Source organism: Emys orbicularis, chromosome 16 (genome assembly GCF_028017835.1).
Source record: "Emys orbicularis isolate rEmyOrb1 chromosome 16, rEmyOrb1.hap1, whole genome shotgun sequence".
In the NCBI taxonomy this organism is placed as follows: Eukaryota; Metazoa; Chordata; order Testudines; family Emydidae; genus Emys; species Emys orbicularis.
The window spans coordinates 14,114,442-14,130,971 of NC_088698.1; the positions used below are offsets into that span (position 1 = coordinate 14,114,442).

Below are 16,530 nucleotides of genomic sequence, written 5' to 3' on the forward strand. Positions count from 1 at the left end.
CGGTTACGATCTCCTGTACCAGGAGCAGCGGCAGCATCAGTGATAGCTGGAATTCCTGGTACCAGCAGAGCCCTGGCCGAGCTCCAGTACTGATTATATATGAGGATACCACGCGGCCCTCTGGGATTCCAAGTCGATTCTCTGGTGCCATTGACAGCTCCGCCAATGCTGCCACTCTAACCATCTCTGGGGTCCAAGCCGATGATGAGGCTGATTATTATTGTGCTGCATATGACAGCAGCTACAATCCCACAGTGCTACAGACCCATGGGGAACTGAGACCAAAACCTCCCACAGCAGCTCAAGTGAAACTCCTCTGCACTGGTCTCACTGTGGCTTTGTGCTGCCTGAGGCCCTGCAGCGAAATGAACTGTCTCTCCCCAGCCATGGGTGTTACAATCCCAAATCAAGGGCAAATTGTGAGGTAGCTTCTGTGTGTCTTGTTAGGGGGTGGACAGCCAGGGACGCAGCTGCCCTGTGGGGATGCGCTGAGGCATTGTACGGCATGGGGCGGACATTGGAGAAGGCCTCACAGGACGCTGGGGAAGGAGGGGCTAGTGAAAGGAGCAGTCTGTGCTCTCCTCATCGCTGCTGCCTAATGCTAGCGATCCACAGGGGTTGTGGCCCTGACCACCCCCTCCCCCACCTGGGCTGGCCGTGCTGCCCTTAGAATGGTGGATGACACAGGTGGTAGCTGACCCCCAAGCCAGCACTCCAGACGAGCACCGTGTCTAGACTGGGTCTGGCTCCTGCGCAGGTGCATTGAGATGGGAAGGGACTTGGGAGAGTTGGGATGTTTCCATGGGTGGGCTTCTTGAAACCCCTGCTGAGTGAATTCCCAAACTGGACACACCCTGGGGAGGAAGGGTTGGGCCGGCTCCACCTGGGATGGGATGGGGGTATCTGTCATAGGGGCATTATAGCCCATAATAGTGTTTAAGCCATGAACATGAATATAGAAATTCCACATCACAGGATGCCTGAGTATGAACGATACTTGATCAGACGGGTGCTAGGAAACCAATAACACATTTTCTGCTAGTGAGAATAACCGGAATGAATTGCTATCGCATACTCAACTGATATGACCCCAACTCTGGAGGGGTGGCCAACATGTGGGAGAGCAGAATATCACTGCAAAGAGATGTGGGGAGATTAAATCATTGGAGGCTGCAGGAAACCAGAGGAGACTTGGTACTAATACACATAAAGCCTTCTCCCAGGGAAGGAAATGAACAGCACAGATAGAAACTGGGGAAGGGCCAGAACCAGGCCGTTCCACCCATCACACTGAAGTGAGTTTCTTTCTGGTTTGTATCGCTAACACTGTCCTAGCAGTGACCCTGGGAAGGGGTGCGATTGGGCCTGGGAATTAGAAGGGGAGGTAGCTGCAGAAAAATCTCTTTGATAAGAAAGTGACCCACAGGCTGAAGCCATTGGAGAATATACCAGTGACCGCTAGGTGTCCTCATTGTCCCACAGTTTTGCCAGCTGCACTAAGGCTCCTTGGGACAGACAATGTCTAGCACAACCTGCGAACTCTGCAGGGAGATTTCCCTGTAACTGATTATTCACCCCAAGCCAGGTACTTCATGGAATGGCCCATTTGTACCATACTTTTATAGCCATATCAGTGTCAAATGCAAAAAGAAGGTATATGAAATGTTGGAGGACCCTGTGTCTCCTTGTGAGCACCAGGCTGACATGGCTTGACCACTGGGCTACACACAAACCATGGTACGTGTCCAGTGCCATCCAACGTAGACATGATGTCTACCCTCCCTGTCCACGCCGCCCATCTAGGTCTCATCTAGTGTATTTCAACCGCAAAGAAAGAGCAGGTAACACAGCGTTGCTGGGCACAAGCTGAGAGCTGTATCGGTGGGGTCAGTAGATGCAGGCGGGCTGGGATTGCTGCTGCCCAGCTGTGCTGCTGATCTCCCTGGGGACTGAGATCCCGCAGAAGGTGCATCAATGGAAAGAGCAGACCCCTGCCGCTCTCTGCTGCTTCCATTCCCGGGGCTCTGCTGGTCTAATGAATGTACATCTGCTCACTGAGGCTAGAGCCTCACAATTGATGCTTCTGGTCTTGGAGATGGGAAAGTCCCAGGTTGCTGGTTTTCTCTTCACTGCTCAGGGAAGCTTGGCTGTGGGATGGAAACTGCTTAAATCCTGCTCTGTCCAGCAGCAGGACACGTGAACAAGGGCCAGTCTGGGTTCATTTGACGACAAAGGCTTAATAGATTAAAAGGGTCCCTTCATCTCTCAGTATGCACGATGGCCACTGAAGCTAGTAGGAGTTCAGGTATGTCTAGGACTTCAGGATTTCTCCACCTACAGAAAGGAATGGGAGGATATTATGGACACTCTACTTCATGACTTCTAGAAGAGGTTTTCTGGGAATAAATAGAGAATAAACTTCAGTTTGCATCCATCTAATTCTCCAGAAAGTAGCGGAAAACCAAGATTAAAAATGTAACTGACACAGAGGAATTCAGGACATGATGGAGAGATGGACCTGAACTAAACTCTGGGTGTGAACTTCCAGGAAGTCCTTAAATGGTGTAAAGATTTTATACCCTAGTTGTGTATATCAGGCTTCATTTTGCAGTGGACAGTGGTGGGACAGGGAACAGGAAAGCTCTCTGAAAAGGAAGAGCAGGCAGTGCTTAATTTGTGCCAGGGCTGAGCCCCAGGACTTCTAGGCTTGGCAGTTCATAGCCCCCAGCCCCGGCCCCTCTGGGCTTGCTGCATCAATTATGAATGTAAAAAAATTGCTTGAGCCCCAGCACCTCATTGCTTGAGCCCCAGCACCTCATTGCTTGAGCCTTTGCATCTCGTTCATTACGAATTAAGCATGGAGAGCAGGGAAGTCAATAAACTATTGTTTCCCCTTCACTGAGTTCAAATCACTTACAAGGATGATCCCTCCTTTATCTGACTCAGGGGCAGGGAGGTGCAGACATCAGCAGCCAGTGAGCAGGGGACAGATTTGCATGAAGGGGCCGTTCTCCAGCACTGGGGGTTTAAAAGCGAATCGGAGGGTCCCAGCCACAGACCCGTTTGCCTCAGGAAGCCGAGCTCGTCTGGATTCCCCACCATGGCCTGGGCCCCTCTGCTCCTCACGCTGCTCACGTACTGCACTGGTAGGTGGAGGGTTTTGCTAATAACAGTTGTCATCCCCTTTAGCTCACCTCTTTCTCTGATTCCAATAAATGGGGGAAACGGCTCATCTAACAACGTTCTCTTTGCCACTGATTTTGTTTCAGGATCCTTGGCCCAGTTTGTGCTGACTCAGCCGCCCTCAGTATCAGCGTCTCCTGGGCAAACGGTTACGATCTCCTGTGCCAGGAGCAGCGGCAGCATCAGTGCTAGCTGGAATTCCTGGTACCAGCAGAGCCCTGGCCGTGCTCCAGTACTGATTATATATGAGGATAGCAAGCGGCCCTCAGGGATTCCAAGTCGATTCTCTGGTGCCATTGACAGCTCTGCCAATGCTGCCACTCTAACCATCTCTGGGGTCCAAGCCGACGATGAGGCTGATTATTACTGTTCTGCAGGGAGTCACAGTGATTCAGACACATGAGGAACTGAGACAAAAATCACCCTTCCTCTGACGCATGCTGTGCTCAGTGCGGGCTGGTGGCTCCGAGCTCCTGAGATCAGTGCGCTGTAAGAAAGGGGAACTAGAACGGGAAATTGTTTTTGTATCTTTTAGGAGAACGAACGTTGATTTGGTCCATAGGCATCGACCCCATGAGATGCTGGATGGTGTGAAACATCCCGCTGGATGCTCAGTGCCTGAGTCTGGGCAGGAGCCTGCGATCCGGATGGCAGTGGTGGCCTGGTTTGGTTTTGTCCCAGCCCCAGTCAAACAGAAAGAAGAGGACTCCGACTCCCCCACCCGCAGCCCGCCCTGGCTTGTGGCAAGGGGAAGTCCTTGCTGGTAGACACCTTGCCACGGGCAGGGAGACGATTTCCCGGTGGGAAATGGCTGTTCCCATGGCATGGTTACATTCACAGACCCCCGCTGTCTCGAAGCCCGTTGCCAGGGCCAACGTGCAGGGGCTTGTGTCTGACCAACACCTGGAGAAAGGTGACGCCAGCACCACACCCCGCATCGCCATGGCAACGTCTCCCGGGAAAACAGCCTCGAGCCCAGCCTGCTCGCCTGAGAGCAAAGGGCAGCACCACCCCGGGGCTTCACTTTCCCCAACGCGCATGTGCAGCCTCCCCCACGCTCATAGGCTTATTTGCGCCTGTCCCTGGGCCGTGGTCACGTGCTTCACGCTCTGCCCTGTGATTGGCTGGACGGGTCACTCACGCTCTGTCCCTGCGCGCCTGCTTTCCCGGAAGCGGCGAGTCGAGCGGAGCTGGGGGCAGGATGGTGAGCGGGGAGGGGCCCCGGCCGCGCTGTGGCGGGAGCCGCCCGGGCTCCCGGTGTCTCTGAGGTGGCCCAAGGCGCGGGGCGGGGGGTGCAGCTGGCGAGGCGGTGCCGGGGGCTCGCGGCCAGACACGGCCCGGGGCGGTGCCCCCTGCAGGGGCTGGGCTGTGTGAACTGGGGGGGGGGGCGCTGGGATAACGGGTGTAGTGGGGGGCTGAGAGCCATTGAACCAAACCATCAACCCTGTAGAGTGGAACCCACTTCAAGCTGGGGGCGCGGCAGCCCCCGTGTGTAGCCCCTGCCCGGGGGGGTGGGGTGGGGATAGCTATAGCTGGGAGGTAGATCTGCACACTCCCTCTCCCACACTCAGCACTTGGCTTCAGTTTGCCTGTTTCCTGCTCTAAATGTACCTAGGAGGAGCCATGCGGCAGAACCGGCTAATCCTCATATTTTCTAATTCACTGTAAAATAAAAAAATCCCCAGACCCCCCACGAAAGGTTTCTCTTGGGACCGAGGTGCAGGGAGGTGTTCTGTACCTTTACTTTTACCAGGTTTAGCTAGAAGCTTATTTTCTTTGGCGCGTCATCACCAATATAAACCGGCTTTCAAAATAAAGGATCTGTGTGAGGATGTATCTGGAGGCCCTAATTCTGCAAAGACATAAGCATGTGTCCTCAGTAGCCTGCTTGCAGTCTGTTGACCTGCTCCCTTGGTTAAAGTTGCAAACAGGCTTTAAGGCTTTGCAGGATTGGGACATTCGTTTTTAAAACGTTTGTTCACTGGTGTTAATTCAAAGTTTAGGAGTTTTTGGCATCGGGGGGAAGGCTCCTAACCATTTATCCAAATTAACAGTTCTAAAAGAAACACTTGAATGCTCTTTCATATTAACCTTGTAAATTTAAATTTTCTTTAAATTGTGTTGGTTGCTTTAATGATATTTTAAAGAACCTCATTTTGGAATTACAGTTGTCCAGTTTCCTGGAACAATGTAAATCCATGAACTATTAGCTTGAGTTTAAACTGCTACTGTTTGGGTGCATTTTCAGATGATTTGTCAAAAAGTGATTTATCCTTATGTGAAATTCAAGGGATAGGGGTCAGGGCACTAAAAAATAGCTAGCTAACTGGAAAGTTACAACATGTAGCCTGACTCTTTTGTTGAGTAATAGTCTGGAAAGGTCTTCCAATATTGTTTTGAGCACAGTTGAATAAAGCTGATTTTTAAAAAAAAAAAAATTTTTCTTCCATAACATTCAAAATGCATTAATGATTAATTGCAAATTCATTTGGCTAAAGATTATTTTCCCTTTCTGTTGCTTTCTTTTGTTTAACATTGTTCATGTTTCACCCTGTTTTTTCATTTTCCCCTTGTCTGCAATCAACTTCTTCATTCCACTAAGGCTGGGCACAGAGTAAGTTTACTCCGCTTGGCTCTTGCTAACACTGGTGATGGGCGATTGTCAACGGTGCTGATGTTAAATAGGTACTGATACACTGCGATTTGTCATTATAATAGCTTTTTAGAGAGAGGTGTGTGAGATATTCAGAACAATGGAAAACTTAAACATTGTAAAAAACATTCCCTTCTTGGATTTTTTTCATTTGACCTGACTTGTTGTCTTCAGACATATCCTGAATATTTAAATTATTATCTTGCGAGTTGTTGCTTATTTGCTTTGTAATAATAAATGTTTATTGTCACAGAGGATGTGCTTTGGATAATATATGGTATGTCTGGAAAGATCCTAATGCCATTTGGGTCAATAACCGTTGTAGGAAAACAAAATTTAGTCCTACTGTAATTTTATGTAAATATAGTCTTTAATATAGCTAGGACTCTTCATATCACTTTAGTCCTGATGCTGTCTCCCCCTGCTTTTTTCCCCTAAAAGAGGAAGTCCCAGGAACCTAATATCTCATTCTCTATTAAAGTTAGAATGCCAGGTTTATTTAATATTAAAATGTGTAGCAAAAAGTGTCAGACTGCAGTAGGAGCCAAAGTCAGAATCGAAGAATGTCAGGGTTGGAAGGGACCTCAGGAGGTCATCTAGTCCAACCCCCTGCTCAAAGCAGGAACAGTCCCCAGACAGATTTTTGCCCCAGATTCCCTAAATGGCCCCTTCAAGGATTGAATTGACAACCCTGGGTTTAGCAGGCCAATGCTCAAACCACTGAGCTATCCCTCCCCAGGGATCATTTACTCTTCCATAAATATCCAGGCTTTTTGTTGTTATTGCAGTTATTTTGGCAGGTGGGAACTTGAATTTGGTTCAGGAGCAGATAATCCTGGGTGTCTCTCCATCCATCAGTACGTAGTGGATCAAATTCTGCTCTGACACTCATACAGCTCCATTGTCTCCAGTGAAGTTTCATGTCTCTAATTAAGCATAATTTGGCCAGGGGTTATGTTTATATAACTCTAACTAGTATCATGTGTGTACAGCTCTCAAGTGTTGAGTAAAGACCCTAAAGGTTGCCATCCTGGTATAAAAATAATTTGCAGTATAAAATGAGCTGTTTAGGACATTGGTTTAAAAATGGTGTCAGCTAACACGGCTATGCTGTCAGTTTTTTGTCCAGCTTACACTGGGGCTACCAGTGCATTAGCTGAAATAATTTTGGGTTTAAAGTCTCCTAACACAATTGATTTTAGTGTAGGTGAGGCCAAAATATTTTTTTTTAAGCTTTCTCTCCTCTCATCAACATTTTAAAGTGAATTTACCACCAGTAAAAGTTGTCAGTATGTCTGGCAATCCTGGGGAATAAACGGTACCCAAAGAACAGGTACAGAATGAGGACCTTCCCCTGCTACCTTACCTATATACTTCAACTCTGATCCAGACGGGCCAGCTGTTGGCATTCTAGGGTAGTTCAGTCTTCATGCCCATTCAGTACTTTGTGTCTGGGCTGAGACTATCCATCTTCTTGTTCCTTGAGTTAATCCTGTCAAATGGGTTCTGCTCTGAGTCCTCTCCCTCCAAAGTGCTCTCTGTTCAATGCTATATCCTTTAGCACACCACATGCTAATGTGTCTTCCATTATGACATTCCACCACTTCTTCTTGGGTTGGCCTCTGTGTTTTTCCTTCAGTCTTGCTCTGTTGGAGTCTCTTACCCCCATAGTTGTCAGGACTGCGCTTTACATGATCAAACCACCTGGGCCTGCATGCCCTCACTTTTCCCAATTTTGGGTGTTATATACACATTCCTCACATGGTCTCTCTTGCTTACCGCACTCGTCCAGCTCAACATTTGCATTTCTGTGGAATGGATCCTTTGCTCATGTTTCCTCTTTATTGCCCAATACTCAGTGCCATACATTAAAACGGGATGGGTTACAGTTTTACAGACTTTCCCTTTTCATCTTACTGGTATCTTCCTGTCACAAACTACGCCCCTTATCTCTCTCCATTCAGCCAGACTTTTGTTATCCTAGCTCTAATTTCATCCTCCATTTTCCTGGATTCTGGAATGCAAATACTTGAAACTTTACATTGTCAGTATTGTCTGCCCATCAAGTTTCAAGGATCATTCTTCAGTGTTCATGTTGTTGAAATTACATACCTTATACTCTCTTCTGCTTATTTTGAGCCTAGGTCTCTCCAACAAATCTCTCCATTTATCAAGATTGTCTTCCAGACTGTCTTTCTTCTCAGTGCCCAGAATGATAGGATCTGCACAATGTGCACCACGGTGCCTCCTTCTGGATGTTCCTTGTGAGCATGTCCAAGATGAAGATATAGGAGAAAGGGCTCAATGGTGATTCCGGATGCACTCTACCTTTTACCAATAGTTTGTTTCACCACTGAGTTCTGGCTATTGACATTTGCATCTACATACATGGCGTGAACAAAATGCACATAAAGTTCTTATACCATGTTCTTTCCTATACACCACCAGAGGACGTTCCTTGGAACTTTGTCAAAGGTCTTTTGCAGATCAGTAAATGCCATGACAATATTTTCCCACTAGCTGCCTTACTGCAAAAACTGCACCTGTTGTCAATCTTTCTAGCTTGAAGCCATATTGATTTGCGCTTGTATCTACTTAACGTCTTAGGGTATGTCTACACTACCCGCCGGATCGGCGGGCAGCGATCGATTCAGCGGGGGTCGATTTATCGCGTCTACTGTAGACGCGATAAATCGACCCTTGAGCGCTCTCCCATCGACTCCTGTACTCCACCGCCATGAGAGGTGCAGGCAGAGTCGATGGGGGAGTTGCAGCAGTCGACTCACCGCAGTGAAGACACCGCGGTGAGTAGTCTAAGTATGTTGACTTCAGCTACGTTATTCACGTAGCTGAAGTTGCGTAACTTAGATCGATCTCTCCTCCCCCCGTGTAGACCATCTTATCAATGACTCTCTCCAACAGTTTCGTTGTATGACTCATCAGCTTTATATCTCTATAATTAGTACTGTTGCCAGTGTCACCTTTTCCCTTATATATTGGCACGAAGATGCTTTCCCTTCCTGCTGAGACTGTCAATAAGATTGCTAATGCAGAGCGTCATCTTAGCAACAGGAACATCTGTCTAGTGGTGACTAGGGAGCAAACCTCCTTCAGACTGAGGCCACTAAAAAGTCATCAGAAATGCTTGCTTTTGATAATTTCCAACCTGTTCAGGGTTTAAACAGGTGACTTAAAAGTTAAAGAATCTGTGTCCCTTTACCAGTCTCCAGAGCCATCCTACCCACCCACCCCTCTCCTCTACTTGGGTAGTTTGGACACTTGCTCAATCAGGTTTTCATAACACAGTGGTAGAAACAGCTCAGGCAGTCTGCACTTGTGTTTACACCATTGCTAGCACCTGTGCAGACACAATATTATAGTGTAAATGGGACCAAGGTTAATTTACAGTGTAGCTATGTGGTATGACAGTGCTATCTTAGTAATTGATATTGCCTATATCTGCAGCACCTCCTGTATGTAGGTACAGCACCTAACATATTTTAGGCACTACTCCTATTGGAAGGAGAGCAAGAACCCTAAGCTTAATAATCAATTTTATTTATCAAATTAATAGGGGTGATAGTTTTGTGACTCATTTTCCTTTGTTCTAATGGCATAACAGTTCTTTTGCTTCATAACCCTTCTCCCACATTTGTTGCTGTATAATCAAATTAAGCTTGATTTACTGATGCTATGCTTGCATGCATTTGGTTTCTTAAATAAGCTTAATTTACAAAGTCTGTTACATCACATTGTTGGCTACATTTGTAATCAAGGGTTAAGTTTAAAGGTCTGATAAGGGGAACTTGATCAGATAACTGGCAGTCTGCTGTGTGTAGATGGGAATGGTGTGTTGCAGCCTAAGATACATTTGATTTTATGCATATAGTTGAAAGACAAATTTAACTTATGCTTGATACTTTAAATACATATGGAACTGCCAAGGGAAACCTAGTAGCTTAATCATCTGGTTGATCTCCATCTTACTATCAAAATCTGTTTTGTTGAAGTGAGATACATTCACTGTCCAGTAGATTTGCTACAGTTGATTTCTGCTTGCCGTATTCATAGAAGTTAGTAACTGAAGAGACCTGTTAGTCTTCCAGGCCATCATTGTTCCCTGCACTACTAGCTGGCCACTTTGAACATTTTTCACAAATGGCCATAAGCCTCTGACTGCACTAAAATAGAGGCTTATATGTTTTTATTCTTTTTCTAGGGCAAGCCTACACAATTAAGAACTCTATATGGATCATAGTCTTGATTTTTAATACGGGATAGCAACATTTCATTGCTTCTGCAGATTTGCTATTTTGGATTTTTGTGTGTGTAATCACACACAAAAATATAACTCTTTTTTGCAAATGGGAATTACTCTGCCCTTTCCACAGGATGCAAAGGAAGGAGTTGGTCAAATGTATTGTCATGGCACGCTAACGTTACTATACTATTAACAGCCTATAATTAATCTTTAGAAGCCATAACTTTATTTGGGACATCCACAAAGTTGTGGAACTGACTAACGCATAACCAGGGTTGTAACATCAGACAGGGAATAAACAGCAAGAGCTGATGGAAAAACTGGAACCAACTGGAATTTTATCTCTGGTTGCTATCACCTTAGTGCTATTCATGTGTCTCAGTATTGAAGAATTGGAAGCCATTATATAGAAGCAAAATTGTTTCTAAGTAGACGTCGGTTTTCAATGAAGAATCAACTGCAGCTTGAATCTCTGTGCTGAATAAGTGGTATCCAGCTGAAGCCACAGTTGGAATCCTGTACTTGGCACAGCTGCAGAATTGAGTTATTGGTGGTCTGCGTGCAGGGTCACGGAACAAGTCGGCTATAGCAGAAGTGTGCAATATTTATTGTAGCAGGGGAAGGATTAAAAAGAATATTTTGGAAATATTCAAAAACGCAGTCTCTGCTTTTAAAGTGTTTTCTTCTCCTGGCTCTTGTCACCAACTTCTCATTCGCTGTAAATGTGTAAATAAATATCCTGCTGTGATAGCCTGCATTCCTCACTGGCAGCTATACAAACACAAGTATAACAGACTCTTAGTAGCCCTGCGGCAGAATTTGAGATTGAGAAGCTGCGGGTTTTTTAGGGGTCTGGCCATATTTTATATGCTGGAACACTCTCTTGTGCTTCAGTAATGTTCAAACTGCTGTCAGTGGCTTATGTGTTTGTGGAATCTTTTTGTCAAATGGTCAGATCATTCTGAGTAGAAATGAATTTTGTTTTTAATCCCTCCTGGAATCTTCTTACTAACGGACAGTCAGTAAAAACAGGTCAAACAGCTGTTGAATGTCTATTATTACTTTTTTGTTGATGTAGTAATTTTTAATATTTTTTCATTATCTCTGACATCTAATAAGTTGGTGTTAGTATTAGGAGACCTTCACATCCCACATCGATGCAACAGCCTGCCGGCTAAATTCAAAAAACTGCTGGTTCCAGGCAAGATCCAGCACATCCTCTGCACCGGAAATCTCTGCACCAAGGAGAGCTATGACTACCTCAAGACTCTGGCTGGGGATGTTCACGTGGTCAGAGGGGACTTCGATGAGGTAATGGCCTCTCTCCAAACAGTGTCTGTGTGTGTGTGTCTAGCAGGCAGGGGTAACGTTTGAATGACTTTCTCTAAACCGCTTAACTTCAGTGTCATTAAGATGCCGTTAGCCATTCTGGCATTGGGTAACACGCTGGGGACAAGAAACAAGCAGAGTACTGTGTGATTATGAGATCAGTGACTTTTAAAAGTTTAGTTCTTCCCCCATACACAACAAGACTAAAGCCACCTCTTGGATTTGTGCATGTTTGTATAATGCAGTTCGTATAATTGTATTTGAGTCATATCTGTATAAAAATAGCTAGACTTCTGGCTCTGTTTTCCCTCACTATTGCCAGGTTGAAGACCTTTGATCTCATTTGCTGCTTTTGCAGCGATTGTGTGATTTTTTTGTAACACTATAATTAAGGCAAAGTTTTTGTCACGGATATTTTTAGTAAAAGTCGGGGACCGATCACGGGAAATGTCTCTGACTTTCAGTAAAAATATCCCTGACAAAAGGGATAGGCAGGTTCAGTACGCACTGCTGCTGGGGCTTGCAGATCCCACACCGATGCGGTGCGTGGGAGCTCCGGGGTCCCCCGGCCCCTGGGGCTGGGTTGCTGTGGGGTCCCCTCGCATGAGCAGCTGGTAGCTGCAGGGTCCCCCAGCCACTGGCCCTGGCTGCGGCTGGGAGCTGCGCCGGGGCCTGGGGGCTGGGAGATCCAGCCCCAGGACAGAAAATGTCACGGGGTCAATGGAAGTCACGGATTCCGTGACATAATTGTAGCCTTAAGTATCATTAACCTTGGAAAGTTTAGATTTTTATTGGTAAATGTTAAACATCAATTTCACCATATACACAAAATAAGCAAAAAATATTTCCATTGATGATCAAAATTTACAGCTAGGCAAAATAAGAAAAATGCTGCTTGAGAACTTATTAGAGTTTGATTTTCAGGATATTTATTTGTATATGTTGACGTGATGGCAGCTTTAACTTCTGGAATTTCAACGTACACTGTCAGATAATTATTGTCTGATCCTCCTCCGCCCCCTCCCCCCCCCCCCCAACGTCCTGCAACTGTAAAAATAAAGGTTGATATCCACCAAAATGATGATGATAAATACTGAATTCTGCCAAGCCTATCTGTATTACCACTATTTTGGAACAGTAGGGCAATACCATAGTAAGTGTTTCCATAAGCTTAGCCCATTCCCACCAACTTCCAGTCTGTTCCTTGCTAAAGAATGCAGTTGACTTCTGCCTGGGTATGGAGCCAATGTTGAGTGGATTCTGCATGATGAAGCTGAGAAAAACGTAGTTGCCCGTAAGGGCATTACTCAGTCATTTGCCCGGAATGAATAAATGCAAATTGACTTTCTACGGGTGAAGGAGTATATGTAACCTGCGCTGTATGTGTTTATTTTTAGAACCTGAATTACCCAGAACAGAAAGTTGTAACTGTTGGGCAGTTTAAAATTGGGCTGATCCATGGCCATCAGGTTATTCCGTGGGGTGACACGGCCAGCCTGGCACTGCTGCAGAGGCAGCTGGATGTGGACATTCTGATTTCAGGGCATACACATAAATTTGAGGCATTCGAACATGAAAACAAGTTCTACATCAATCCAGGATCGGCCACGGGAGCCTATAATGCCTTGGAGATGTGAGTTAAATAAGTTTGGGGATCTTTATACTGCACCCATCACCGTAGAATTTGAGCACTTATTTTATATATGTATAGTTCTGGTGCGCCCATGACGATGATACTTAGACGTCTGTCTTAACTGTTTGTGGTTACAAGAAGCTTTAGATACCGGAACAATACTTTCTCTTCTCTTTAGACAGCTTAATATATGTATTGCATTCTTGAATCATTTCTCCTAGCTCTAGTGAAGGAAATGCTGAAAATGGCTGCTCAGCATTTACGCATGTTTGTTATTGTCTATTCCCTTTGAATCCTAGGACTGGAAAGTTCTGAAAAACTAAAGCCCTGTATTCATCTATATCAAATGAAATAGAGACAACTGTGCTCTGATTTTTGACATTCCCCTTCAGTGATGTATGCCAGAGATGGGGCACCTTCAGTGGGAAAGATATTTTGGGGAGGGTTCCATGCTAACGTAACGTCACTGCACTGAAATTACCAAAAAAAGTTTTGCTGTTGATTTCAAGGATTATTCTAGTGTAACTTCAAAATCTCTCTGCCTGGGATGAATTGTAGCTGCTGTTTCTCCAAGTGTTATATTTCCCACTCCTCTGCAGTAGACCACGCTCGCAATGCAATATCTAAATCAGATTCATTGGGGCAGTTCATGCTTTGTCAAAGTTAGGGTCTGTTAAAATCTAACTGTAATGTGGCTGCTTCTCTAATTGTCAAATATATGACCCAAAATGATTTTTCTTTGCAGAAACATCATTCCTTCGTTTGTACTGATGGATATCCAGGCATCCACAGTTGTGACTTATGTGTATCAACTCATTGGGGATGATGTGAAAGTAGAAAGAATTGAATACAAAAAGCCCTAATGCAAATTGATCATGTCCACTGGTGCTTTTTTACCACTTCTCGTTCCTTTTTCCTGTCAAATTAACTAACTAAACAGTCATGATCCACAGACTTTATTGCAAGACTTTATTGGACAGTTTACACACTAACACAATCAGTTTTCACTAACTGCTGCTTGTAAGCTTATTGTAAACCTTAAGAGTGTAATTAGTTTACAGTACATAATTTCTAAACACACCTCACACACTGAACTATCTTCTATGTATAAAATGGCTAAGCTTGTAAATATCCAGTGTTATCACAGCTGTTAAGACTGATCTCATGTGCATGACTAGATTGTAGTAGTTTGAGAGCAAACTTGTTACATAAATTATTCTAACCCTTAATATTTAAATAAAGACTTATCTCATCTATTTGTGTAGTTTGCCTGCCGTGAATATATTTTTATGTATTATGCGTTGGGCTGGAATTAGAGCATAACTTCTCAAAGTGCTTAAAGACCATCCGAGCCATTAAGAAGTCTGAATTTTTTTTTAAATCGCATTTATTCAACCTGCATTTCTCATAGAGGTGACTGTGTAATATGTGACTTGGCCAGAACAGCTGAATAAGATGCAGTTAAAGTAAAAGGTGACGACTTTTCCTATATTAGAAGATGGTTGCTGAACAGCTTCCTACCTGAGCTAAACTGCAACTAATAGTCTGATTTATGTCCTTGCGTTAGCAATATAGGGCAAGTCAGTTCTGTAAAGAGGAAGCTTCCTGTTGCTTCTCCCCTGCTCCCATAAGCCAAACAAAGAATTTTTTCCATCTTTCTCCCTCTGTAATTCCTCTTGTAAGGGTAAAATGTCCCGGCTAGCACTATTTCAGTCTGTGCAAGGCACTGAAGTCCATCCCTTCCCTGCACGGCACGTCTAGTCTCTGCTACCATAGAGCTTTTAGCATGGATACTGCCCCCACCCCGCTGTGCAGAGAAAAAGCTGCAAAGGCATCTCCTGAAATCATCCATAAACATGTTAGACTTGACCTCAGCGAGCTCTAGGCCATCTTCTCTGAGCACCTAGGGGAAGCGTGTGAAATCTTGCACTGAATGACCACCAAAGTTTGGAGGTACTTGACCATCTCCCTGTTTCACACACTCCTGATCAGTCCAGTGGTTCTCTGCTTTATCTGCCTCCAAATGATCTGACCAGTGAATCCTCACGTTGTCTAAGCAGAGCGAAATCCCTCTTTATCCTGATGACTAGTTTGACAAAGTTGTTTTCTACCCACCGGGCAATGCTGATGAGCCATGGGTGAGAATGAAGAGTGCAGAAGCAGCAGGAGTATGTGCCGCTATGTGTGGCCCTAATGTGTGATGCTGTGTCATTTAATACCAAAGCCATAGAGAAGAAGTTACTTTAATCACTGCCTCCTTGTCCTTTGCGTAATGTTGTCCCCTGTGCCTTGAAGCTGATAGCATTTGTGATGCCCAATAAGTGAAATGAGATGCAGCAAACCATAGACTCTGCTGAAGTATCTTAGGATATCTCCATTAAAAAATATATATATCTCCTAGAACTGGAAGGGACCTTGGAAGGTCATTGAGTCCAGCCCCCTGCCTTCACTAGCAGGACCAAGTACTGATTTTGCCCCAGATCCCTAAGTGTACCCCTCAAGGATTGAACTCACAAGCCTGGGTTTAGCAGGCCAATGCTCAAACCACTGAGCTATCCCCCCGGGTTGGTGTTGTTCATGTTTCTTTTTCTTGAAGATTAATTTGAACAGAGTTTGCATGGTTGACCCTCTTCTCCTGCGTCTGAAAATAGATCTGCTATTATATTTATCTGAAACCACTAGGTGCCACACTCTCCTCAAATCCCCACTCTTCACTCTGCAGAAGGCTGCCTGTTCTGATTCATTCTCTGGTATAGGACACCTTTATCTCCCATCTCTCCCAAATCCATTGTATTTCTTTATTATTTGTATTCCCATAGCACCTAGGAGCCCTGGGCATAGACCCCTGTTAGAGAGCCGCTGTGTTAGCCTGTCATAGGGTTGTTATTACAGGGAAAGCAGTGCCCAGTGGACACTTCAAGTAAAGTTGGCTCTAAAAGCTTTTTTGCTTTTTCTACGGTGGGGTAAGTGGAACTGGAAGTCAGTTAATCCCACCCTGTGAGGATTTCTAGACTCAAGCTAGTGAACTGAGCATGAGATATGGACCTTATTCACACCAGAGACACTGAAGGAATTACATTTTCTTCACACCTCAGTTTAAAGGTGCAACTTATTTCTCAGCTCCACTGAGAGGATCTAATAATTTATCTGTGTAGCAGGGTGCTGGTACAAAAGCACCTCATTGGCCCCTGCCCAGTCAGCTCTAATCAGGGGAAACAGAGTGGGGCTGATGGAAAAGGCCTGATGCCGGCTGAGGGTTGGCAACACGTGCTGGCCTGACAAGCCAAGGGCTATAAAGGCTGGGAGGGAGTCGGAAGGGAGGGGGCAGCCAGGGTGGGAACTGGAGGCCTCCTAGCTGAAGACTGATTCTGCCTGTAAAGGAGGTGACTAATCCTGTAAAGCTTGTATATAGACAGACACTGGTGGTGGGATAACCTTCAGTAAATAAAGACACAGGTGTGGCACAACCCT

General features: G+C 45.2%; 1 protein-coding gene across 2 annotated transcripts; it reads left to right on the forward strand.

The window, feature by feature from the left end:
- The first annotated feature begins 4,333 nt into the window (after window positions 1-4,333).
- LOC135890197 (vacuolar protein sorting-associated protein 29-like) lies at window positions 4,334-14,308 on the forward strand. Of its 2 annotated transcripts, XM_065417517.1 has the most exons (4): window positions 4,334-4,387; window positions 11,217-11,408; window positions 12,824-13,059; window positions 13,805-14,308. In XM_065417517.1, the coding sequence occupies exons 1-4, from the start codon at window positions 4,385-4,387 to the stop codon at window positions 13,920-13,922; spliced, it is 549 nt and encodes a 182-aa protein (XP_065273589.1). In that variant the 5' UTR covers window positions 4,334-4,384; the 3' UTR covers window positions 13,923-14,308. The 2 variants fall into 2 exon arrangements, with proteins under 2 accessions (XP_065273589.1, XP_065273590.1); XM_065417518.1 differs by lacking the exon at window positions 12,824-13,059.
- The last annotated feature ends 2,222 nt before the right edge of the window (window positions 14,309-16,530 follow it).